This window comes from Scyliorhinus torazame, chromosome 3 (genome assembly GCF_047496885.1).
Source record: "Scyliorhinus torazame isolate Kashiwa2021f chromosome 3, sScyTor2.1, whole genome shotgun sequence".
NCBI classification, from domain to species: Eukaryota; Metazoa; Chordata; class Chondrichthyes; order Carcharhiniformes; family Scyliorhinidae; genus Scyliorhinus; species Scyliorhinus torazame.
Window position 1 is genome coordinate 280,634,818 of NC_092709.1, and position 24,997 is coordinate 280,659,814.

Consider the following 24,997-nt stretch of genomic DNA (forward strand, 5'->3'; position numbering starts at 1 on the left):
GATGATCCGTAAGTGGGTGATGGAGGGAGGGGGGTGGCATGGAAGAGGTTGGAGATGGCGTCCTGCAAAGGAACAAGCCTGGGGGCGCTGGTGACGGCACCGCTGCCGCTCTCGCCGACAAGGTACACCACGAGTCCGGTGGTGGCAGCAACGCTAAAGATCTGGGGGCAGTGGAGACGGCACAGGGGTGCGATGGGAGCCTCGGTGTGGTCCCCGATCAGAGATAACCATCGGTTTGTCCCAGGAAGGATGGACGGGGGGTTTCAGAGCTGGCATCGGGCAGGGATTAGAAGAATGGGGGACCTGTTAGGGGCGCTGGAGGAGAAGTTTGGACTACCCCTGGGAAATGCTTTCAGGTACATGCAAGTGAGGGCGTTTGTGAGGCGGCAGGTGAGGGAATTCCCGCTGCTCCCAGCACAGGGGATTCAAGACAGGGTGATTTCGGGCGTATGGGTCGGAGAGGGCAAGGTGTCGGCGATATACCAGGAAATGAAAGAAGAGGGAGAGGCTTTGGTAGAGGAGCTGAAGGGTAAATGGGAAGAGGAGCTGGGGGAGGAGATTGAGGAGGGTCTGTGGGCTGATGCCCTAAGTAGGGTTATTTCCTCTTCCTCGTGTGCCAGGCTTTGCCTGATACAATTTAAGGTTGTTCACAGAGTGCATATGACGGGGGTGAGGCTGAGTAGGTTCTTTGGGGTGGAGGACAGATGCGGGAGGTGCTCAGGAGGCCCGGCGAACCATGCCCATATGTTTTGGTCGTGCCCGGCACTGGATGGGTTCTGGAGGGGAGTTGCGAGAACTATATCTAAGGTGGTGAAAGTCCAGGTCAAGCCAAGTTGGGGGCTGGCATTATTTGGAGTAGCGGACGAGTCGGGAGTGCAGGAGGCGAAAGAGGCCGACATTCTGGCCTTTGCATCCCTGGTAGCCCGGCGAAGGATCTTGTTAGTGTGGAAAGATGCAAAGCCCCCCAGTGTGGAAGCCTGGATAAATGATATGGCAGGGTTTATCAAGTTGGAGAGGATAAAGTTTGCCCTGAGGGTCTGTGCAGGGGTTCTCCAGGCGGTGGCAACCGTTCCTAGACTATCTCGCGGAGTATTAGATGGAGTTCAGTCGACAGCAGCAGCAACCCGGGGGGGGGGGGGGGGGGAGAGGATGGAGGGACATCTCTTTTTGCGGGGGGGGGGGGGGTGGCATCTGAGCAAGAAAATACAAAAATGATCCGGAAAACTGATATGTACGGGAGGAATCCAATGTACAAAGTTCTGTATCGTATTGATTTGCCATGTTTATGTCTTGCTATGCAAATTTTCTTTTCATTTTGTTACGGGGAGGAGGGGGGGGGGGGGGGGGGGGGGGAGGGAGGCGGTGTTTGTATGGTTGAAAATGTTGTTAAAAAATTCTTAATAAACATATTTTTTTTAAAAAAAGACCTTCTGACACTGATGCAATTAAAGTCTCTCTTGTCTCTATTGGTTATAAAGGTCCAAATGATTGGAGCAAGTTCCTGTGGGCATAGGTCCACAACAGAAACTTAACTTTCAGCGCCAAATTGACAAATTCATTTACAAGCTAGTTGAATGGCTGGTGTGAGAAATGAAAATCTTGAAATTCTCATGAAGGAGTGTGCTTATCAGATGTTGGAATTAAATTGCCTTGTTCAGTTTATATCATAGGCACTTAATCTGTGCCTTGCAATGAAATACAGGGGACGGGATTCTCCGAACCCCCGGCGAGTCGGAGAATCGCCAGCAGATCGCGCGAATCGCACCACGCCGCACCGACGCCGGCACGCGATTCTCCGCAGAGCCGGTCATCGGCCACTCTACGCGGCCGGCCCACCGATTCCCCAGACCGGATGGGCCGAGCAGCCAGAAGAAAAGAGCTAAATCCCGCTGGCGCCTTTCTAACCTGGTCTCGGCCGGCGGGACCTCAACATGGAAGGGTCGGGTGGCGGCCTTTGGGGGGGCGGGGGGCTCCGACCCTTAGGGGGGCCTTCGATGTGGCCTGGCTCACGATCGGGGCCCACCGATCGGCGGGCCAGCCTCTGTGGCTGGGGGCCTCGTTTCCTACGCGTCGGCCCCTGTAGTCCTGCGCCATGTTGCGTCGGGGCCGGCGCGCTGAACGAGGCGACTGCACGTGTGCGCGTTGGTACCGGTGCCACTGCGCATGTCCTCGTTGGCACTGGCGCAACTGCACATGCGCGGATCCCGCGGCGCACAGTTCGCATCGGGATCTGCAGCTGGAGCAGTGCGAACCGCTCCAGCGCCGTGCTGGCCCCCTGGAGGGGCCAGAATTAGTCGTGGGAGCGGCCCCTTCACGCCGTCGTAAAACACTACAGCGTGGACACGCTGCCGCGAGATTGGAGAATCCCGCCCATTAAGTCTGCCGAACCGTTTGGGACACATCCAATATGACGCCCTTTGATTAGGACTCTCACCTCTTGAGTCAAAATGTTGTGAGTTCAAGTCCCACTTCAGAGACAAGAGTACAAAATTTTAGCCTGATACTCCAATGCAGTACTTCAGTGCTATACTGTAAGAAGAGCCTTGTTTTAATCACACATTAATCACATTGTTCTCGGCATTCTGGTGACGGCATGTAGGTGGAGGTTGCACGTTGGGTGACTCACGCTAAAGCTTTGTTTTTTGGGGGCCTGTTCACCCAGTTGTGGGGGAAATTTTATTTGAACGGTCTCCAGTAAAGTTGTGGTAATTAGAGGATGTTGAACACCCAACGGAAAGGAACGAGCGCTTGTTCGCCTGAGAGCTCGAGTTCACTGTGGAGCTCAGTGAAGGGAAAGATGACGGGGGCAAGCTTGCCGGGTGGGGCTGCGCCCATGATGGTGGACACACTGGCAGAGGTGATGGCGGTGATGTTTGAGCAGCAGTTTGATAAGCATTTTGAGCGACATGGGAAGGAGATGATGGGAACTCTCAAACAGTTGGTGGACAATGCATTGGTCCCGATAAAGGAGGCTCTTAGAAAAACATTGACCGCGGTGCGGAAGCATGAAGATGTGTTGAAGGAGGTAGAGGAGGCATAGTCACGCCACAGCGACGAGCTCATCTCGATGGGAGAGGAGCTGCAGAAGGTGGAGGAAAGTGATAAAGGGCTGAGAGCCAAAATGGAGGACCAGGAGAACAGGTCACGGCGGCCAAATCTTCGGTTTGTGGGACTGCCTGAGGGACTTGAAGGCCGGAGGCCGACAGAGTACTTTCAGAGATGTTCACCAAGTTGTTGGGGGAGGAGATGAACACCTTCCTCTTTTAGCTGGATTGGGCTCATTGGTTGCTCCGAGCGAAGCCAAAGGCGAATGATCCACCAAGAGCTGTGATAGTATGTTTTTTCAGCTATCAGATGAAGGAGAAGGCCTTGAGACGGACCAAGAAGAATCGGGAGGTGAGGTGGGAAGGTAGTGGTATTAGTATATACCAGGACGTCACGGTAGTGCTGCAAGATGGCGGGTGGCCTTTAAAAGGGCGAAGGCAGCGCTTTATAAGTGCGGTTCAGGGTGGTCTACACAGCAAAGTTGAAAGATACGCTTAATTCCAAGGACAATTACTTTGAGACATCCAAGGCATTCGTGAGGGCTGAAGGATTGGGACTGAACTGAATTTGGACTTTGTTTTATTATGCTGTGATTGTGAGGGGATGTTTTGGGGACGGTGGGATAATATGTTGGGGTTTATTCCCCTTTGGGGTTTAACATGTTTAGTTGGTTTGGAAGTGTGTGTGTGGGGGGAGGGGCTCTGGCAGGGGCCCCCTCTCGAGCCAAATTAAGTTGGCTGATGAACGGGAGCAAGGTGGAATTCTGTAAGAGGTTTTTGGATGGGGTGGTGCCGCTGTTGGTGGAGATGTTTGAGGGCGCGGTGGCTAAGGGGGGGTGCTCCAGGAGATGATGGGACAGGCATCTATTTTGCTGTTGTTAGAAAAGGACAAGGACCCGGTGGAGTCTGGGTCATGTCGGCCAATATCCCTGTTAAATATGGATATCAAGATTTTTACCAAGGTGTTGGTGCTGAGATTGGAGGAGTGTCTTCCGCACGTGATAGGGGGGGATTAGTCGGGGTTTGTAAAGGGTAGGCAGTTGTCCACAAATGTGCGGCACTTGTTAAACGTACTGCTCTCCCCTTCAGAAGGAGGGGTAGTGGTGCTGGCACTGGATGCGGAAAAGACGTTTGATCGAGTCAAGTTGAATTGTTTGTTTGCGATGTTGGAGCTGTTTGGGATTGGGCCTAAGTTTGTGGCATGGGTCAAATTGTTATATAGAACATAGAACAATACAGCGCAGTACAGGCCCTTCGGCCCACGATGTTGCACCGAAACAAAAGCCATCTAATCTACACTATGCCATTATCATCCATATGTTTATCCAATAAACTTTTAAATGCCCTCAATGTTGGCGAGTTCACTACTGTAGCAGGTAGGGCATTCCACGGCCTCACTACTCTTTGCGTAAAGAACCTACCTCTGACCTCTGTCCTATATCTATTACCCCTCAGTTGAAAGTTATGTTCCCTCGTGCCAGCCATTTCCATCCGCGGGAGAAGGTTCTCACTGTCCACCCTATCCAACCCCCTGATCATTTTGTATGCCTCTATTAAGTCTCCTCTTAACCTTCTTCTCTCCAACGAAAACAACCTCAAGTCCATCAGCCTTTCCTCATAAGATTTTCCCTCCATACCAGGCAACATCCTGGTAAATCTCCTCTGCACCCGCTCCAAAGCCTCCACGTCCTTCCTATAATGCGGTGACCAGAACTGTACGCAATACTCCAAATGCGGCCGTACCAGAGTTCTGTACAGCTGCAACATGACCTCCCGACTCCGGAACTCAATCCCTCTACCAATAAAGGCCAACACTCCATAGGCCTTCTTCACAACCCTATCAACCTGGGTGGCAACTTTCAGGGATCTATGTACATGGACACCTAGATCCCTCTGCTCATCCACATTTTTAAGAACTTTACCATTAGCCAAATATTCCGCATTCCTGTTATTCCTTCCAAAGTGAATCACCTCACACTTCTCTTCATTAAACTCCATTTACCACCTCTCAGCCCAGCTCTGCAGCTTATCTATATCCCTCTGTAACCTGCTACATCCTTCCACACTATCGACAATACCACCGACTTTAGTATCGTCTGCAAATTTACTCACCCACCCTTCTGCGCCTTCCTCTAGGTCATTGATCCCTAGAATAGATCCTTGTGGTACTCCACTTGTGACTGTACTCCATTCTGAACATTTCCCATCAACCACCACCCTCTTGTCTTCTTTCAGCTGGCCAATTTCTGATCCACATCTCTAAATCACCCTCAATCCCCAGCCTCCGTATTTTCTGCATTAGCCTACCGTGGGGAACCTTATCAAACGCTTTGCTGAAATCCATATACACCACATCAACTGCTCTACCCTCATCTACCTGTTCAGTCACCTTCTCAAAGAACTCAATAACGTTTGTGAGGCATGACCTACCCTTCACAAAGCCATGCTGACTATCCCTGATCATATTATTCCTATCTAGATGATTATAAATCTTGTCTCTTATAATCCCCTCCAAGACTTTACCCACTACAGACGTGAGGCTCACCGGTCTATAGTTGCCGGGGTTGTCTCTGCTCCCCTTTTTGAACAAAGGGACCACATTTGCTGTCCTCCAGTCCTCTGGCACTATTCCTGTAGCCAATGATGACATAAAAATCAAAGCCAAAGGTCCAGCAATCTCTTCCCTGGCCTCCCAGAGAATCCTAGGATAAATCCCATCAGGTCCCGGGGACTTATCTATTTTCAGCCTGTCCAGAATTGCCAACACCTCTTCCCTACGTACCTCAATGCCATCTATTCTATTAGCCTGGGGCTCAGCATTCTCCTCCACAACATTATCTTTTTCCTGAGTGAATACTGACAAAAAATATTCATTTAGTATCTCGCCTATCTCTTCAGACTCCACACACAATTTCCCATCCCTGTCCTTGACTGGTCCTACTCTTTCCCTAGTCATTCGCTTATTCCTGACATACCTATAGAAAGCTTTTGGGTTTTCCTTGATCCTTCCTGCCAAATACTTCTCATGTCCCCTCTTTGCTCGTCTTAGCTCTCTCTTTAGATCCTTCCTCGCTACCTTGTAACTATCCATCGCCCCAACTGAAACTTCACACCTCATCTTCACATAGGCCTCCTTCTTCCTCTTTTTTTAATAAATATTTTATTGAAAATTTTTGGTCAACCAACACAGTACATTGTGCATCCTTTACACAATATTATAACAACACAAATAACAATGACCTATTTTATAAACAAACCAAAAAAAAAAAAAAGAATGAATAATAAATAACAAAAATGAAAACTAACCCTAATTGGCAACTGCCTTATCACAAGTAAAAATCTCCAAAAATATAATTTAACAGTCCAATATATAATTATCTGTAGTAACGACCTATACATATTATACAGTATATATTAACAACCTTGAGAGTCCTTCTGGTTCCTCCTCCCCCGCCCTTCCCCCCCCCGCCCCCCGATGCTGCTGCCTTCTTTTTTCCATTCCATCTATCTTTCTGCGAGGTATTCGACGAACGGTTGCCACCGCCTGGTGAACCCCCTTAGAACGAACTTAATCCGCTCTAGCTTTATAAACCCGGCCATGTCATTTATCCAGGTCTCCACCCCCGGGGGCTTGGCTTCTTTCCACATTAACAATATCCTGCGCCGGGCTACGAGGGACGCAAAGGCCAAAACATCGGCCTCTCTCGCCTCCTGCACTCCCGGCTCTTGTGCAACCCCAAATATAGCCAACCCCCAGCTTGGTTCGACTACTACTTTTGAAAGCACCTTTGTCACCCCCATCCAAAACCCCTGTAGTGTCGGGCATGACCAAAACATATGGGTATGATTCGCTGGGCTTCTTGAGCACCTCGCACACCTATCCTCCACCCCAAAAAATTTACTGAGCCGTGCTCCAGTCATATGCGCCCTGTGTAATACCTTAAACTGAATCAGGCTTAGCCTGGCACACGAGGACGACGAGTTTACCCTGCTTAGGGCATCTGCCCACAGCCCCTCCTCGATCTCCTCCCCCAGCTCTTCTTCCCATTTCCCTTTTAGTTCATCTACCATAGTCTCCCCTTCGTCCCTCATTTCCCTATATATATCTGACACCTTACCATCCCCCACCCATGTCTTTGAGATCACTCTGTCCTGCACCTCTTGTGTCGGGAGCTGCGGGAATTCCCTCACCTGTTGCCTCGCAAAAGCCCTCAGTTGCATATACCTGAATGCATTCCCTTGGGGCAACCCATATTTCTCGGTCAGCGCTCCCAGACTCGCGAACTTCCCATCCACAAACAGATCTTTCAGTTGCGTTATTCCTGCTCTTTGCCACATTCCATATCCCCCATCCATTCCCCCCGGGGCAAACCTATGGTTGTTTCTTATCGGGGACCCCCCCAAGGCTCCAGTCTTTCCCCTATGCCGTCTCCACTGTCCCCAAATCTTCAGTGTAGCCACCACCACCGGGCTTGTGGTGTAGTTCCTCGGTGAGAACGGCAATGGGGCTGTCACCATAGCCTGTAGGCTAGTCCCCCTACAGGACGCCCTCTCTAATCTCTTCCACGCCGCTCCCTCCTCCTCTCCCATCCACTTACTCACCATTGAAATATTAGCGGCCCAATAATACTCACTTAGGCTCGGTAGTGCCAGCCCCCCCCATCCCTGCTACGCTGTAAGAATCCCTTCCTCACTCTCGGGGTCTTCCCGGCCCACACAAAACCCATGATGCTCTTTTCAATCCTTTTAAAAAAAGCCTTCGTGATCACCACCGGGAGGCACTGAAACACAAAGAGGAATCTCGGGAGGACCACCATCTTAACCGCCTGCACCCTCCCTGCCAGTGACAGGGATACCATATCCCATCTCTTGAAATCCTCCTCCATTTGTTCCACCAACCGCGTTAAATTTAACCTATGCAATGTGCCCCAATTCTTGGCTATCTGGATCCCCAGGTAACGAAAGTCCCTTGTTACCTCCCTCAACAGTAGGTCCTCTATTTCTCTACTCTGCTCCCCTGGATGCACCACAAACAACTCACTTTTCCCCATGTTCAATTTATACCCTGAAAAATCCCCAAACTCCCCAAGTATCCGCATTATTTCTGGCATCCCCTCCGCCGGGTCTGCCACGTATAGTAGCAAATCGTCCGCATACAAAGATACCCGGTGTTCTTCTCCTCCTCTAAGTACTCCCCTCCACTTCTTGGAACCCCTCAACGCTATCGCCAGGGCCTCAATCGCCAGTGCAAACAATAATGGGGACAGAGTGCATCCCTGCCTTGTCCCTCTTTGGAGCCGAAAATATGCAGATCCCCGTCCATTCGTGACCACGCTCGCCATCGGGGCCCTATACAACAGCTGCACCCATCTAACATACCCTTCTCCTAAACCAAATCTCCTCAACACCTCCCACAAATAATCCCACTCCACTCTATCAAATGCTTTCTCGGCATCCATCGCCACTACTATCTCCGTTTCCCCCTCTGGTGGGGCCATCATCATTACCCCTAACAGCCTCCGTATATTCGTGTTCAGCTGTCTCCCCTTCACAAACCCAGTTTGGTCCTCGTGGACCACCCCCGGAACACATTCCTCTATTCTCATTGCCATTACCTTGGCCAGGATCTTGGCATCTACATTTAGGAGGGAAATAGGTCTATAGGACCCGCATTGTAGCGGGTCCTTTTCCTTCTTTAAGAGAAGCGATATCGTTGCTTCAGACATAGTCAGGGGCAGTTGTCCCCTTTCCTTTGCCTCATTAAAGGTCCTCGTCAATACCGGGGCGAGCAAGTCCACACATTTTCTATAGAATTCGACTGGGAATCCATCCGGTCCCGGGGCCTTTCCCGCCTGCATGCTCCTAATTCCTTTCACCACTTCCTCTACCTCGATCTGTGCTCCCAGTCCCACCCTTTCCTGCTCTTCCACCTTGGGAAATTCCAGCCGATCCAAGAAGCCCATCATTCTCTCCCTCCCATCCGGGGGTTGAGCTTCATATAATTTTTTATAAAATGTCTTGAACACTCCATTCACTCTCTCCGCTCCCCGCTCCATCTCTCCTTCCTCATCCCTCACTCCCCCTATTTCCCTCGCTGCTCCCCTTTTCCTCAATTGGTGTGCCAGCAACCTGCTCGCCTTCTCCCCATATTCGTACTGTACACCCTGTGCCTTCCTCCATTGTGCCTCTGCAGTGCCCGTAGTCAGCAAGTCAAATTCTACATGTAGCCTTTGCCTTTCCCTGTACAGTCCCTCCTCCGGTGCTTCCGCATATTGTCTGTCCACCCTCAAAAGTTCTTGCAGCAACCGCTCCCGTTCCTTACTCTCCTGCTTCCCTTTATGTGCCCTTATTGATATCAGCTCCCCTCTAACCACCGCCTTCAACGCCTCCCAGACCACTCCCACCTGGACCTCCCCATTATCATTGAGTTCTAAGTACTTTTCAATGCACCCCCTCACCCTTAGACACACCCCCTGATCTGCCATTAGTCCCATGTCCATTCTCCAGGGTGGGCGCCCTCCTGTTTCCTCCCCTATCTCCAAGTCTACCCAGTGTGGAGCATGATCCGAAATGGCTATAGCCAACGTATACTCCGTTCCCCTCACCTTCGGGATCAACGCCCTTCCCAGCACAAAAAAGTCTATTCGCGAGTAGACTTTATGGACATAGGAGAAAAACGAGAACTCCTTACTCCTAGGTCTGCTAAATCTCCACGGGTCTACACCTCCCATCTGCTCCATAAAATCTTTAAGTACCTTGGCTGCTGCCGGCCTCCTTCCAGTCCTGGACTTCGACCTATCCAGCACTGGTTCCAACACCGTATTAAAATCTCCCCCCATTATCAGCTTTCCCATCTCTAGGTCCGGAATGCGTCCTAGCATCCGCCTCATAAAATTGGCATCATCCCAGTTCGGGGCATATACGTTTACCAAAACCACCGTCTCCCCCTGTAGTTTGCCACTCACCATCACGTATCTGCCCCCGTTATCCGCCACTATAGTCTTTGCCTCGAACATTACCCGCTTCCCCACTAATATAGCCACCCCCCTGTTTCTCGCATCTAGCCCCGAATGGAACACCTGCCCCACCCATCCTTTGCGTAGCCTAACCTGGTCTATCAGTTTCAGGTGCGTTTCCTGTAACATAACCACATCTGCCTTAAGTTTCTTAAGGTGTGCGAGTACCCGTGCCCTCTTTATCGGCCCGTTCAGCCCTCTCACGTTCCACGTGATCAGCCGGGTTGGGGGGCTCCCCTTTTTCCAGCTCCTCACCCGGTTCCCACGCAGCTGTATCTCCCCCAGGCGGTGCCCCCCCGCCCAACCCCTCCCATACCAGCTCCCCCCTCTCCCCAGCAGCAGCAACCCAGTAATTCCCCCCTCCTACCCCCCCCCCCCCGCTAGATCCCCCGCTAGCGTAATTACTCCCCCCATGTTGCTCCCAGAAGTCAGCAAACTCTGGCCGACCTCGGCTTCCCCCCGTGACCTCGGCTCGCACCGTGCGACGCCCCCTCCTTCCTGCTTCTCTATTCCCGCCATGATTATCGTAGCGCGGGAACCAAGCCCGCGCTTCTCCCTTGGCCCCGCCCCCAATGGCCAACGCCCCATCTCCTCCACCTCCCCTCCTCCCCCCATCACCACCTGTGGAAGAGAGAAAAGTTACCACATCGCAGGATTAGTACATAAAACTCCTCTTTCCCCCCTTTTTAACCCCACTCTTTGCCCCCCACATTCGCCCCACCACTTTGTTCAAACGTTCTTTTTAATAGCCCGCTCATTCCAGTTTTTCTTCCACAATAAAAGTCCACGCTTCATCCGCCGTCTCAAAGTAGTGGTGCCTCCCTCGATATGTGACCCACAGTCTTGCCGGTTGCAGCATTCCAAATTTTATCTTTGTTTTATGAAGCACCGCCTTGGCCCGATTAAAGCTCGCCCTCCTTCTCGCCACCTCCGCACTCCAGTCTTGATAAACGCGGATCACCGCGTTCTCTCATTTACTGCTCCGAGTTTTCTTTGCCCATCTAAGGACCATTTCTCTATCCTTAAAACGGAGGAATCTCACCACTATGGCTCTGGGAATTTCTCCTGCTCTCGGTCCTCGCGCCATCACTCGGTATGCTCCCTCCAACAGACCCGCCGGGGCCTCCGCTCCCATTAACGAGTGCAGCATCGTGCTCACATATGCCCCGACGTCCGCTCCCTCCGCACCTTCAGGAAGACCAAGAATCCTCAGGTTGTTCCTCCTTGCGTTGTTTTCCAGTGCCTCCAACCTTTCCACACATCGTTTCTGATGTGCCTCATGCGTCTCCGTCTTCACCACCAGGCCCTGTATGTCGTCCTCATTCTCGGCTGCCTTTGCCTTCACGACCCGAAGCTCCCGCTCCTGGGTCTTTTGTTCCTCCTTTAGCCCTTCGATCGCCTGTAGTATCGGGGCCAACAGCTCTTTCTTCATTTCCTTTTTGAGCTCTTCCACACAGCATTTCAAGAACTCTTGTTGTTCAGGGCCCCATGTTAAACTGCCACCTTCCGACGCCATCTTGGTTTTTGCTTGCCTTCCTTGCCGCTGTTCTAAAGGATCCACTGCAATCCGGCCACTTTCTCCTCCTTATTTCATCCGTATCCAGGGGGGATTCCCTTCTGTTTTACCGCACAGTGTTTTTAGCCGTCAAAATTGCCGTTGGGGCTCCTATCAAGAGCCCAAAAGTCAGTTTCACCGGGAGCTGCCGAAACGTGCGACTCAGCTGGTCATCGCCGCACCCGGAAGTCCGCCTCCTTCTTCCTCTTAACAAGAGATTCCACTTCCTTGGTAGACCACGGTTCCCTCGCTCGACGCCTTCCTCCCTGCCTGACCGGTACATACTTATCAAGAACACGCAGTAGCTGATCCTTGAACAAGCCCCACTTATCCAGTGTGCCCAACACTTGCAGCCTACTTCTCCACCTTATCCCCCCCCCAAGTCAAGTCTAATGGCATCATAATTGCCCTTCCCCCAGCTATAACTCTTGCCCTGCGGTGTATACTTATCCCTTTCCATCATTAACGTAAACGTCACCGAATTGTGGTCACTGTCCCCACAGTGCTCTCCTACCTCCAAATCCAACACCTGGCCTGGTTCATTACCCAAAACCAAATCCAACGTGGCCTCGCCTCTTGTTGGCCTGTCAACATATTGTTTCAGGAAACCCTCCTGCACACACTGTACAAAAAACGACCCATCTATTGTACTCGAACTATATCTTTTCCAGTCAATATTTGGAAAGTTAAAGTCTCCCATAATAACTACCCTGTTACTTCCGCTCTTATCCAGAATCATCTTCGCCATCCTTTCCTCTACATCCCTAGAACTATCAGGAGGCCTATAAAAAACTCCTAACAGGGTGACCTCTCCTTTCCTGTTTCTAACTTCAGCCCATACTACCTCGGAAGAAGAGTCCCCATCTAGCATCCTCTCCGCCACCATAATACTGCTCTTGACTAGCAGCGCCACACCTCCCCCTCTTTTGCCTCCTTCTCTGAGCTTACGAAAACCCCTAAACCCCGGAACCTGCAACATCCATTCCTGTCCCTGCTCTATCCATGTCTCCGAAATGGCCACAACATCGAAGTCCCAGGTACCAACCCATGCTGCCAGTTCCCCTACCTTGTTTCGTATACTCCTGGCATTGAAGTAGACACACTTCAAACCACCTACCTGAACACTGGCCCCCTCCTGCGACGTCAAATCTATGCTCCTGACCTCTATACTCTCATTCTCCCTTACCCTAAAACTACAATCCAGGTTCCCATGCCCCTGCTGCATTAGTTTAAACCCCCCCAAAGAGCACTAACAAATCTCCCCCTCCCCCCTAAGGACCCGGAAAACACGATCCGAGACATCACGTACCCTTGCACCTGGGAGGCAACATACCAAACGTGAGTCTCTCACGCTCCCACAAAATCTCCTATCTGTGCCCCTGACTATAGAGTCCCCAATTACTAATGCTCTGCTCTTCTCCCCCCTTCCCTTCTGAGCAACAGGGACAGACTCCATGCCAGAGGCCCGTACCCCATGGCTTACCCCTGGTAAGTCGTCGTCCCCACAAGTACCCAAAGCGGTATACTTGTTTCTCAGGGGAACGACCGCAGGGGATCCCTGCACTGACTGCTTTTTCCCAGTCGGTTCCATCGGTTCCTTATATAAGGAACCGATGGAAGTGTTCGTACACATGAGGTGAACTTGGGATATTTTCAGCTCCTTAGGGGAATGAGACAGGGGTGTCCCTTTTATTTGCACTGGCGATAAGGGTGCTTGGCCATTGCGCTGTGGTGTTCGGATAAGTGAAGGGGGATAGTGAGGGTGGGGGGGCGGTGAAGCATAAGGTGTCCGTGTGGAGCATAAGGTGTCCCTGAAGCTGCGGATCTTTTGTTGAATATTTCTAACCCTGGTCCCATGGTGCGTCAGATAATGGGGCTGCTTAGGCGATTTAGGGCTTTTTCAGGATACAAATTGAATTTGGAGAAGAGCGAGTGCTTTTTGGTTGCCTCTCTAGGGGGGATTGCATTTTGTGTGGCCACTACTCACTTCAGGTACCTGGATGTGCAGGGGGCTAGGGACTGGGCCCGGCTCCGTAAATTGAATTTTACGAGCCTGATGGGTAGGGTCAAGGCAGATTTGTTGAGCTGGGGCAGCCTCCCAAATCATTGGCAGGCTGGTTAAGTGGTAAAGATGAATACCTTGCCGTTTTTATTTTTATTTCAGTGCTTACCAGTCTTTTTGCCAAAGCCATTTTTATGGGGATGAAACGGTTGATTTTGTCGTTTGTATGGGTGGGTAAGTGGCGAGGATTCGGAAGGAGAGGGTGACAATTGGGGGGGGTTTGGCTCTTCCCAATCTGATGTATTACTATTGGACGGCGAACGCCGAGAAGGTGTGGGGCTGGGATAGAGAACCAGAGGCGATGTGGGTGAGGATGGATGTAGGATCTTGTAGGAGACCGGGGTTGTGGGCTCTGGCAATGGCACCTCTCCCGTTAGGCCCAGGAAAATAATCAGCTAGTCTGGTGGTGGCAGCCACGCTGAAGATACGGAGGCAATTTCGGCAGCATATTAAATTAGAGGCAGGGTCGAAGTTGAAGCCAGTTCGAGAGAATCATCTGGTTGAGCCGGCGGGATTGGATGCTAGGTTTCGGGAATGACATTTCTGGTGACACCTCCCTACACCTGCATATATTCTGAACCTCCTCAATGCTACAATCTTCCAAGAACTCTGCATTCCTCTCACTACCGATATCCTACTTCCCAGCCCCATCATTGTCAACTGTGCCACCAGCCACCTGGGCTATCTGCTCTGGATTTCCTTAGATAAAGAATTTCAACTCTCTTTCCGGCTTCTAAGATTGTTCTTGCAATTTACCTCATTGACCAAGACTCTCCCAGGAACGTAGGAACAGGATTAGGTCATTCAGACACAGGGAGAAAGTGCAAACTCCACACAGTTAGGCTACTAATGAAATTTGGCTCATTACTCATAACTAAATCTAATATTGCTTGTCCACCTTTTGTATAGACCACATTGTCGCAGGGAACTGTCCTGGACACATTCCAGAAATTCACTTCCTTTCTGACAGGTGCCTGTCTGCCTCTCCCAATCTATGTGTAAGTTAAAATCCCCCATTAATACTACTCTGCCTTTGCTACACATTTACCTAAATTCTGCAATTATACAATCCTATTATTCCTTATTCGGCTGTTTGTCAATTTTTGTCTCATTCTGCTTTTCTGTTCTACACCTTGAGACACTTTGAGATGCTCTATAAATGCAAGTCATTGTAAAAATTCAAGTGTTAGGTACAAAATCCACCCATACCAGACAGTCATCCCCTGGCGCTAAAAGTCCAACTTTTCATATGCCAAAAAAAAGCTTGATTTACAGTAAAATAGAGTAATGGCTAAGAAAACAGTTCCCGGAAAACTAAGGTCCATCTAGTTAAGGAAACTAGAGAAGTTCATAGAAGTTTTAAAGAAATCTGTAGTTGATGGAACAGAGGAAACTGGGAACCAGAACAAATTACTATTCAGTAACGTTACATAGGAGAGGCCAGAATTTTTTTAGCATTAATGTTTGTGACAAATTACAATTTGGGAGACAATATTTGAAATAATTCTGGAAATCAGTGGCTGGATCTTGGAGTTTGTGTAAACGCTTTCAAGAGAAAGGAAAAGTGAAGGCAAAGGGTTAAAACCTAAAAGTGAAACCTTGATGGAAGCAGCAGAGGGAAAACATAATTCAAAAGGAGACTTGAAAATGTGACTTTTGAAAGTGGAATTTGAAATAATTTGTGTGGAAGCTGGAGTTCAGTGTGGCGGGTGGCTCACCCTATAAGAATCATCTGGAGAGATTTTGAGGAGCAATTCACAAACATTGACTTGGGTTCAGAATGGCGTGTGTCTTACCACAGTCATATTGTCTGCTTAAAAAGGACTTTGTGTGTCAATGAGACCATTGTAGTTTAAGATACACATCCTAATCCATGTTAATCTTAAAATCTGTGTGTAATTGTTAAACTAAGCGGAGAGTAAAGCATTATTGCATCATAATCCAATTGTTTTCAAGTTTATTAAATGTTTTTTTTTCTTGTTAAAACTTATCAGTGGTCCTATGACTCTGTTCCACCACGTTTTATCCAAAAAAACAGTATAAATTACAGTCTTTTGGCCCAGTGTTCCATTCCGAGATTGTCCCGTCCAGTTAAAACATCAACTGGGACCATAACACCCAGTTCTTCAATTAGCTCCTTTGCATCCTCTCAGACAGCATTGTCCTCTACTTCCTGCTGTCTTCGCAGGTGTGCCAAGATGTTCCGAAGCTCACAGCGTGGAAACTATTTCAGGTTCTTTAAACTACCCAGGCTTGAAAGCAAAGAACAAAGAAAAGTACAGCACAGGAACAGGCCCTTCGGCCCTGCGCCGGCCATGCTGCCCGTCAAAACTAAAATCTTCTACACTTCTGGGGTCTATATCCCTCTATTCCCATCCTATTCATGTATTTGTCAAGAAGCCCCTTAAACGTCACTATCGTCCCTGCTTCCACCACCTCCTCCGGCAGCAAGCTCCAGGTGCCCATTACCCTCTGTGTAAAAAAACTTGCCTCGTACATCTCCTCTAAACCTTGCCCCTCGCACCTTAAACCTTAAAGTAATTGACTCCTCTACCCTGGGAATTTTTTTTAACTACCCACTTTGTCTATGCCCCTCATAATTTTGTAGACCTCTATCAGGTCGGCCCTCAACCGCCGTCGTTCCAGTGAGAACAAACCGAGTTTATTCAATCTCTCCTCAAAGCTAATGCCCTCCATACCAGGCAACAGCTGGCAAATCTCTTCTGCACCCTCTCTAAAGCCTCCACATCCTTCTGGTAGTGTGGCGACCAGAATTGGACACTATACTCCAAGTGTGGCCTAACTAAGGTTCCATACAACTGTAACATGACTTACCAATTTTTATATTCAATGCCCCGGCCAATGAAGGCAAGCATGCCGTATGCCTTCTTGACTACCTTCTCCACCTGTGTTGCCCCTTTCAGTGGCCTGTGGACCTGTACACCTAGATCTCTCTGACTGTCAAAACTCTTGAGGGTTCTACCATTCACTGTATATTCCCTACCTGCATTAGACCTTCCAAAATGCATTACCACACATTTGTCCGGATTAAACTCCATCTGCCATCTCTCCGCCCAAGTCTCCAAACGATCTAAATCCTGCTGTATTCTGTGACAGTTCTCATCGCTATCCGCAATTCCACCAACCTTTGTGTCGTCCGCAAACTTACTGATCAGACCAGTTACATTTTCCTCCAAATCATTTATATATACTACGAACAGCAAAGGTCCCAGCACTGATCCCTCCGGAACATCACGAGTCACAGCCCTCCAATTAGAAAAGCACCCTTCCATTGCTACTCTCTGCCTTCCATGACCTAGCCAGTTCTGTATCCATCTTGCCAGCTCATCTCTGATCCCGCATGACTTCACAATTGAAGTATATTGTTCCATCATTGGTCTAAATGATATCTGAAAGCACTTTTATTTAATCCTCAACATTCAGGAATTTGAACCACTCAGCATGCACAGAAAGATATAACTGTTGGCTGGATTGAAGAAACTTGCACACCTCATGTGTTCGATAGGCCATTTCATGGCACCAAAAGTCTGCTTTCCCCTTTGAGGGGGAGAGCTGACTGGTGGAGATTTAACCACACTTCAGGCGAGGGGTAAGGTTGAGAAGGCAGGGCCTTCATGAATAACCTCAGCCAGTATGGGAATTGGAACCCACGCTGTTGGCCTCGCTTTGCAGCACAAACCAGCTGTCCAGCCAACTGAGCTAAACCGGCACATATCCTCAGAGTACTTCATGCTGGTACTGTTGGAAAATTTCTCAAAACTCTATGTGGCAATGTATGGCAACTGCAGGTCTCCCTAATTGCTTACTTTAAGATTTGTGACTCAAAGAAAGAAAAAGGTTAACAAGAATGACAATGTTCTGAACTTTTCTCATCAACAAATCAGTTATTTTGTAATGAGTCGTCAACAACGATGATATTAATTTTCAAATGTCAGAGTTCAGTACTTCAAATGTTTCAATTGACTTATTAAAATGCATGAAATTTAGGAACTTGTGATTTCCCAAGAGTATCCCACAAGTGCAATTAAGTTTTGTAATTTGAGAGTACTTTAACATATTTGATGGCAACAAGCAAAAAAAAAGTTTCATAAGTATCTTTAATGATTGTCTATAGGAGCTAATTGTCAGTCTATGCTTAATTATAATCATTTAAAACATTGAATGTTCAGTCTGGAAAATATCACGTTCATGTGCAGTGAATAAATCAACTTTCTGTGCTTGTTCTTCATAGAATGCACTCAGTAAAACATTTATGTGGTATGCTTTTAGTTATCACCAGGATGTCGGCTGCCATGAAACATACATAGAAGCATTCATGGAAAATAGAAGCAGAAAAAGACAATTTGGCGTTTCGAGCCAATTTGTTCCGCCATTACATAGAAACATACATTGTAAATAGAAGCAGGAGGAGCCTTTCGAGCCTGCTCTGCCATTCATTACGATCATGGCTGATCATCAAGTTCAATACCCTGATCCTGCCTTCCCGCCCCCATATCCCTTATTCCCTTTAGCCCCAAGAGCTTCTAATTCCTTCTTGAAATCACACAACGTTTTGGCCTCAACTACTTTCTGTGGTAGTGAGTTCCACAGATTCACCACTCTGTGGGTGAATAAATTTCTCCTCACCTCAATCCTAAAAGGTTTATGTCTTATCCTCATGACCCCTAGTTCTGCACTCCCCCACCATTAGGAAGATTCTTTTTGAATCTACCCTGTCTAATTTTGGTAACCGACTTGGTCTCTCCTCATATGACAGTTCTGCCATCGCAGGAATAAGTCTGGGAAACCTTTGCTACACTCCCACCATAGCAAGAACATCCTTACTCAGATAAGGACACCAAAACTGCACACAATAGTCCAGGTGTGGCCTCACACGCCTTATACAATTGCAGCAAAACATCCATATTCCCATACTCAAATCCTCTCACTATGAAGGCCAACATACAATTTTCCTTCTTTACTGTCTGCTATGCCTTTATAAAAATATTTTTATTCTCCTGTGGTAAACACCACTGGTAACACACTACGCGTATTACGGTACTGCTACTGTATTACAGGTACAACAGTAAATCCCAGCCTGCTGGCTCCTCCCGGCAGAACATAGAACATAGAACATAGAACAATACAGCGCAGTACAGGCCCTTCGGCCCACGATGTTGCACCGAAACAAAAGCCATCTAACCTACACTATGCCATTATCATCCATATGTTTATCCAATAAACTTTTAAATGCCCTCAATGTTGGCGAGTTCACTACTGTAGCAGGTAGGGCATTCCACGGCCTCACTACTCTTTGCGTAAAGAACCTACCTCTGACCTCTGTCCTATATCTATTACCCCTCAGTTTAAAGTTATGTCCCCTCGTGCCAGCCATATCCATCCGCGGGAGAAGGCTCTCACTGTCCACCCTATCCAACCCCCTGATCATTTTGTATGCCTCTATTAAGTCTCCTCTTAACCTTCTTCTCTCCAACGAAAACAACCTCAAGTCCGTCAGCCTTTCCTCATAAGATTTTCCCTCCATACCAGGCAACATCCTGGTAAATCTCCTCTGCACCCGCTCCAAAGCCTCCACGTCCTTCCTATAATGCGGTGACCAGAACTGTACGCAATACTCCAAATGCGGCCGGACCAGAGTTCTGTACAGCTGCAACATGACCTCCCGACTCCGGAACTCAATCCCTCTACCAATAAAGGCCAACACTCCATAGGCCTTCTTCACAACCCTATCAACCTGGGTGGCAACTTTCAGGGATCTATGTACATGGACACCTAGATCCCTCTGCTCAGCCACACTTTCAAGAACTTTACCATTAGCCAAATATTCCGCATTCCTGTTATTCCTTCCAAAGTGAATCACCTCACACTTCTCTACATTAAACTCCATTTGCCACCTCTCAGCCCAGCTCTGCAGCTTATCTATATCCCTCTGTAACCTGCTACATCCTTCCACACTATCGACAACACCACCGACTTTAGTATCGTCTGCAAATTTACTCACCCACCCTTCTGCGCCTTCCTCTAGGTCATTGATAAAAATGACAAACAGCAACGGCCCCAGAACAGATCCTTGTGGTACTCCACTTGTGACTGTACTCCATTCTGAACATTTCCCATCAACCACCACCCTCTGTCTTCTTTCAGCTAGCCAATTTCTGATCCACATCTCTAAATCACCCTCAATCCCCAGCCTCCGTATTTTTTGCAATAGCCTACCGTGGGGAACCTTATCAAACAGGTGCCGTATAAAAGTGTATGCTCTCCTGCGCTGCTCCCATTCTGGTTCCAGCTGCAGGAGGCTCAACATCTTGTGCAATAAAGACTCAATTGTTTCAACATTCTCGTCTAGTGGTCATTGATGGTACATCAATTTATTGCACAAGATTTTTAAAAGATGAACATCTAAATCAAGCCTGATCGCCTGGAGCTGAATCCTCACGCAGCCGACGCCACAGCCACCTTTGAGCACTGGCTAGCCTGCTTTGAAGGATACCTCGGAGCAGCCACTGAAGAACTCACAGACCTACAGAAGCTCCAGATCCTCTACTCACGGGTGAGCCCACAAGTTTCCCCCTCATCCGGGATGCGCCCACCTACACAGAAGCAATGGCGCTATTAAAGGGACAGTACATCAAGTTTGTGAATCAAGTGTACGCCAGGCACCTCCTGGCCACGAGACGGTAACTCCCGGGGGAGTCTCAGGACAATTTCTTGCGGGCTCTACGGATACTCGGTAGGAACTGCAACTGCCAGGCAGTTTCGGCAGCCCAACACACCGAACTACGAATCAGAGATGCTTATGTCGCAGGCATTAAGTCTACGTACGTTCGCCAGCGACTATTGGAAGGGGGTATGCTTGACCTTGAAGAGACCGTGCACCTTGCTAACTCCCTAGATGTGGCCTTCCGTAATCTGGAGGCCTACACCTCCGACCGCGCGGCACCGTCGTGGACATCGTGGGCCCCACCAGCAGCCTGCGCCGCGCGGCAGCCAGCCAACTCCGGAGGGCCCAAATGATACTTTTGTGACCAGAGCAAACATCCCAGGCAGCGCTACCCGGCGGGAAGCTGCAAAGGGTGTGGGAAGAAGGGCCACTTTGGTCGCCGCTGTTTCCAGGCCCAGCATCGCTACATCCCCCATCCCACGTGTGAACCAGGGGCGCCGCCATCTTCTCCACCACAAGCCACGTGCGGCCCGTGGGCGCCGCCATCTTTGATGTCATCCGCCATGGGTGCTTACAAATCCGCGGGTACTGCGTTGCGACCCTCACCATTCAGGGCGTAGAGTACAGCAACTTCAGGCTCTATGTCCTCTCCCATCTCTGCGCTGCCCTGTTACTAGGTCTCGATTTTCAATGCCACCTCCAAAGCCTTACTCTGAAATTCGGCAGACACCTGCCCCCCCCTCACCGTCTGCGGCCTCACGACCCTGAAGGTCGATCTGCCTTCACTTTCTGCAAACCTCACCCCAGACTGTAAGCCCGCCGCCACTAGGAGCAGACGGTACAGTGCGCAGGACAGGACCTTTATCAGGTCGGAGGTCCAACGGCTTCTGCGGGAGGGGATCATTGAGGCCAGTAACAGCCCCTGGAGAGCTCACGTGGTGGTAATGAAGACCGGGGAGAAGCACAGGATGGTCATTGACTACAGTCAGACCATCAACCGGTACACACAGCTCGATGCGTACCGCCTCCCTCGCATATCTGACATGGTCAATCAGATTGCGCAGTATCGAGTCATCTCCACAGTTGACTTGAAGTCCGCCTGCCACCAGCTCCCCATCCGCCCGGAGGACCGCCAATACACTGCGATCGAAGCAGATGGCCGCCTCTATCATTTCCTGAGAGTTCCCTTCGACGTCACCAATGGGGTCTCGGTCTTCCAGCGAGAAATGGACCGAATGGTTGACCAGTACGGGCTGCGGGCCACCTGCCCGTACCTAGATAACGTCACCATCTGCGGCCATGAACAGCAGGACCACGACGCAAACCTCCAAAAATTCCTCCTTACCGCCAAACTCCTTAACCTCACCTACAATAAGGAGAAATGCGTGTTCCGCACCAACCGCTTAGCCATCCTTGGCTACGTGGTGGAAAATGGAGTCCTAGGGCCCAGCCCCGACCGCATGCAACCCCTCCTGGAACTCCCCTTCCCCCAGTGCCCCAAGGCCCTGAAACGATGCCTGGGGTTTTTCTCATATTACGGCCAGTGGGTCCCTAATTATGCGGACAAGGCCCGCCCACTCATCAAGTCCACAGTTTTTCCCCTGACGGCTGAGGCCTGCCGGGCCTTCAACCACATCAAGGCGGACATCGCCAAGGCCATGATGCACGCGGTCGACGAGTACGCCCCCTTCCAGGTGGAGAGCGATGCATCGGACGTACTCTGGCCGCCACCCTCAACCAGGCGGGCAGATCCGTGGCTTTCTTTTCCTGCACCCTCCATGCCTTCGATATTCAGCACTCCTTTGTCGAAAAGGAGGCACAAGCCATTATGGAAGCTATGCGACATTGGCGGCATTACATGGCCGGCAGGAGATTCACTCTCCTCACTGACCAACGGTCGGTTGCCTTCATGTTTCACAATACACAGCGGGGCAAGATCAAAGATGGCAAGATCTTGAGGTGGAGGATCGAGCTCTCCACCTATAACTATGAGATCTTGTATCGCCCGGGCAAGCTCAATGAGCCCTCAGAGGCCTTATCCCTCGGTACCTGTGCCAGCGCACTAGTGGACCGACTCCGGGCTCTCCACAATGACCTCTGCCATCCGGGGGTCACCCGGTTCTTCCATTTTATCAAGGCCCGCAACCTGCCGTATTCCATCGAGGAGGTTAGGGCCCTGACCAGGGACTGCCCAGTCTACGCGGAGTGCAAACCGCACACCTGGTGAAGGCCTCCCACCCCTTTGAGCGCCTCAGCATGGACGTCAAAGGGCCCCTCCCCTCCACTGACGGCAACGTGTACTTCCTCAACATCATTGATGAGTACTCCCGTTTCCCATTCGCCATCCCATGCCCCGACATGACTTCTGCCATGGTCATCAAGGTCCTGCTTAGCATCTTCACCTTGTTCGGTTTCCCCACCTACATCCACAGTGATTGGGGTTCCTCCTTTATGAGCGACGAGTTGCGTCAGTTCCTGCTCAGCAAGGGCATCGCCTCGAGCAGGACGACCAGCTACAACCCCCGGGGAAACGGGCAGGTGGAGAGGGAGAACGGGACGGTTTGGAAGGTCGTCCTGCTGGCCCTTTGGTCTAGGAATCTCCTGGTCTCTCGCTGGCAGGTCCTCCCCGACGCGCTCCACTCCATCCGGTTGCTCCTGTGCACTGCTGCTAATGAAACCCCTCACGAACCTGTGTTTGCCTTCCCGTGGAAGTCCACCTCCGGGGTCTCGCTTCCAACAGCCCTTCCTCCTCCGGAAGCATGTGAGGAACCATAAATCGGATCCCCTGGTCGAGAAAGTCCACCTCCTCCATGCGAACCCACAGTACGTCTACGTGGCGGTCCCCGACGGGTGACAGGACAGTCTCCCTCCGGGACCTGGCACCCGCCGGGTCCCCACCCAAAACCGCAAACCTGGTACCGTTTCTCCCCCTCCCCCGGTTGCCTCCCTCGCCCCTGCGTCGCCGACCCTCCCACCAGCGAACCTCACCGCAGCCCCCACCCCAGCATCATCCGTCCCCTCACCGGATCAACTACGGGGTGACGAAGCAGAGGACAACACACTCCCAGAGTCGCAGGTGACCACATCGGCGCCCACACCACCACCAGGACTGAGGTGATCGCAGCGGAGGGTCAAAGCCCCCGACAGACTCAACTTGTAACATTGTTCTTCACCCCCGCTGGACTCTTTTTTAAGCAAGGGGTGAATGTGGTAAACACCACTGGTAACACACTACGTGTATTACGGTACTGCCACTGTATTACAGGTACCACAGTAAATCCCAGCCTGCTGGCTCCTCCCAGCAGGCACCGTATAAAAGTGTAGGCTCCCCTGCGCTGATCCCATTCTGGTTCCAGCTGCAGGAGGCTCAACATCTTGTGCAATAAAGCCTCAATTGTTTCACCATTCTCGTCTCGTGGTCATTGATGGTACATCATCTCCTTTTTCACATTTTCTTCAAAATTTACACCCCACCAACAAGCAGTAAACTGGAACGAATACAATGTCAATCCCCTTATTAACAACATGTGGTGGTATGTATTAGGGGTAGTACGGTACCTGTGAAGCCGAGAGGCTATTGGCTGACAGGTCCCGGGTCCTGGTTGGATCAACCGCCTGCTGGCTCCGCCCAGAAAGGTGGAGTATAAGAGCCCTGGTTCTCCCAGCAGCTGCATTCTGTAACTGAGCTGCTGGGGAACAAGTCTTGCTTAATAAAGCCTCGATTGACTTAATCACTTCTCGACTTGAGTGAGTAATTGTTGCACTACAATTTATTAAGCAAGATTAAAAAGACTATGGAGCTCCGGATCGCCCCAGAGTGCCTGCGAATCAGCCCCCATGCAGCAAACTCGGCGGCCGTGTTTAAACACTGGCTAGCATGTAACGGCCTCCGGCCGGACCACGGAGGATCAGAAAATGCAGGTCCTGCATTCCAGGGTGAGCCCAGAGATCTACACGCTCATCGAAGACGCGGAGGATTTCCCGACGGCGCTCACCATGCTGAAAGGAGTCTACATTTGGCCCATAAACCAGGTCTACGCACGCCACCAACTCACGACGAGACGGCAGATCCCCGGAGAATCACTCGACAAGTTCTACAGCGCACTGTTGATATTGGTAAGGAACTGCAACTGCCCGTCGGTGAGCGCGATCGAGCACACGGAGCTCCTAATCAGGGATGCTTTTCTGGCAGGTATGACTTCTTCTCAAATTCGCCAAAGACTGTTAGAGAGAGACTCGTTAGGACTCACAGAGGCACGGGCCCTTGCGGCCTCCCTTGACGTGGCCTTCCAAAATGCCCACGCCTACGGCCCCGACCGCACGGCAGCCTCTTGGGCTCCGTGGACCCCCGTTGCGACCGACTCCCCGGCACCCCCCACCCCCCGCAAGCCTGCGCGGCTAGAGCACCAGACCATCCCGGTGGGCCCCGCTGCTATTTTTGTGGGCAGGCGAAACGCCCCCGGCAGCCCTGCCCGGCCCGCTCAGCTATCTGTAAGAGCTGCGGCAAAAAGGGGCATGACGCAGCGGTGTGCCAGTCCAGGGGGGTCGCCGCTATCTCCGGGGGAGAACGGGGACAGCAGACTCAACCCCCCCCCCCCCCCCACGATCCATGTGCGGCCCGCGGGCGCCGCCATT

At 50.5% G+C, this 24,997-nt stretch overlaps 1 protein-coding gene across 6 annotated transcripts in view; it reads left to right on the top strand.

Annotated features, from left to right (window-relative positions):
* The window catches only part of amacr (alpha-methylacyl-CoA racemase), a 172,993-nt gene that overhangs the window by 116,316 nt on the left and 31,680 nt on the right, over positions 1-24,997 (top strand). Inside the window, exon 6 of one of the 6 annotated variants that reach the window (XM_072497320.1) lies at positions 15,866-15,910. The exons of the other annotated variants lie outside the window; for them this stretch is intronic. Coding sequence (XP_072353421.1) covers positions 15,866-15,910 — 45 coding nt within the window. The remainder of the gene's footprint in view (positions 1-15,865; positions 15,911-24,997) is intronic. 6 annotated transcript variants of the gene reach the window in all.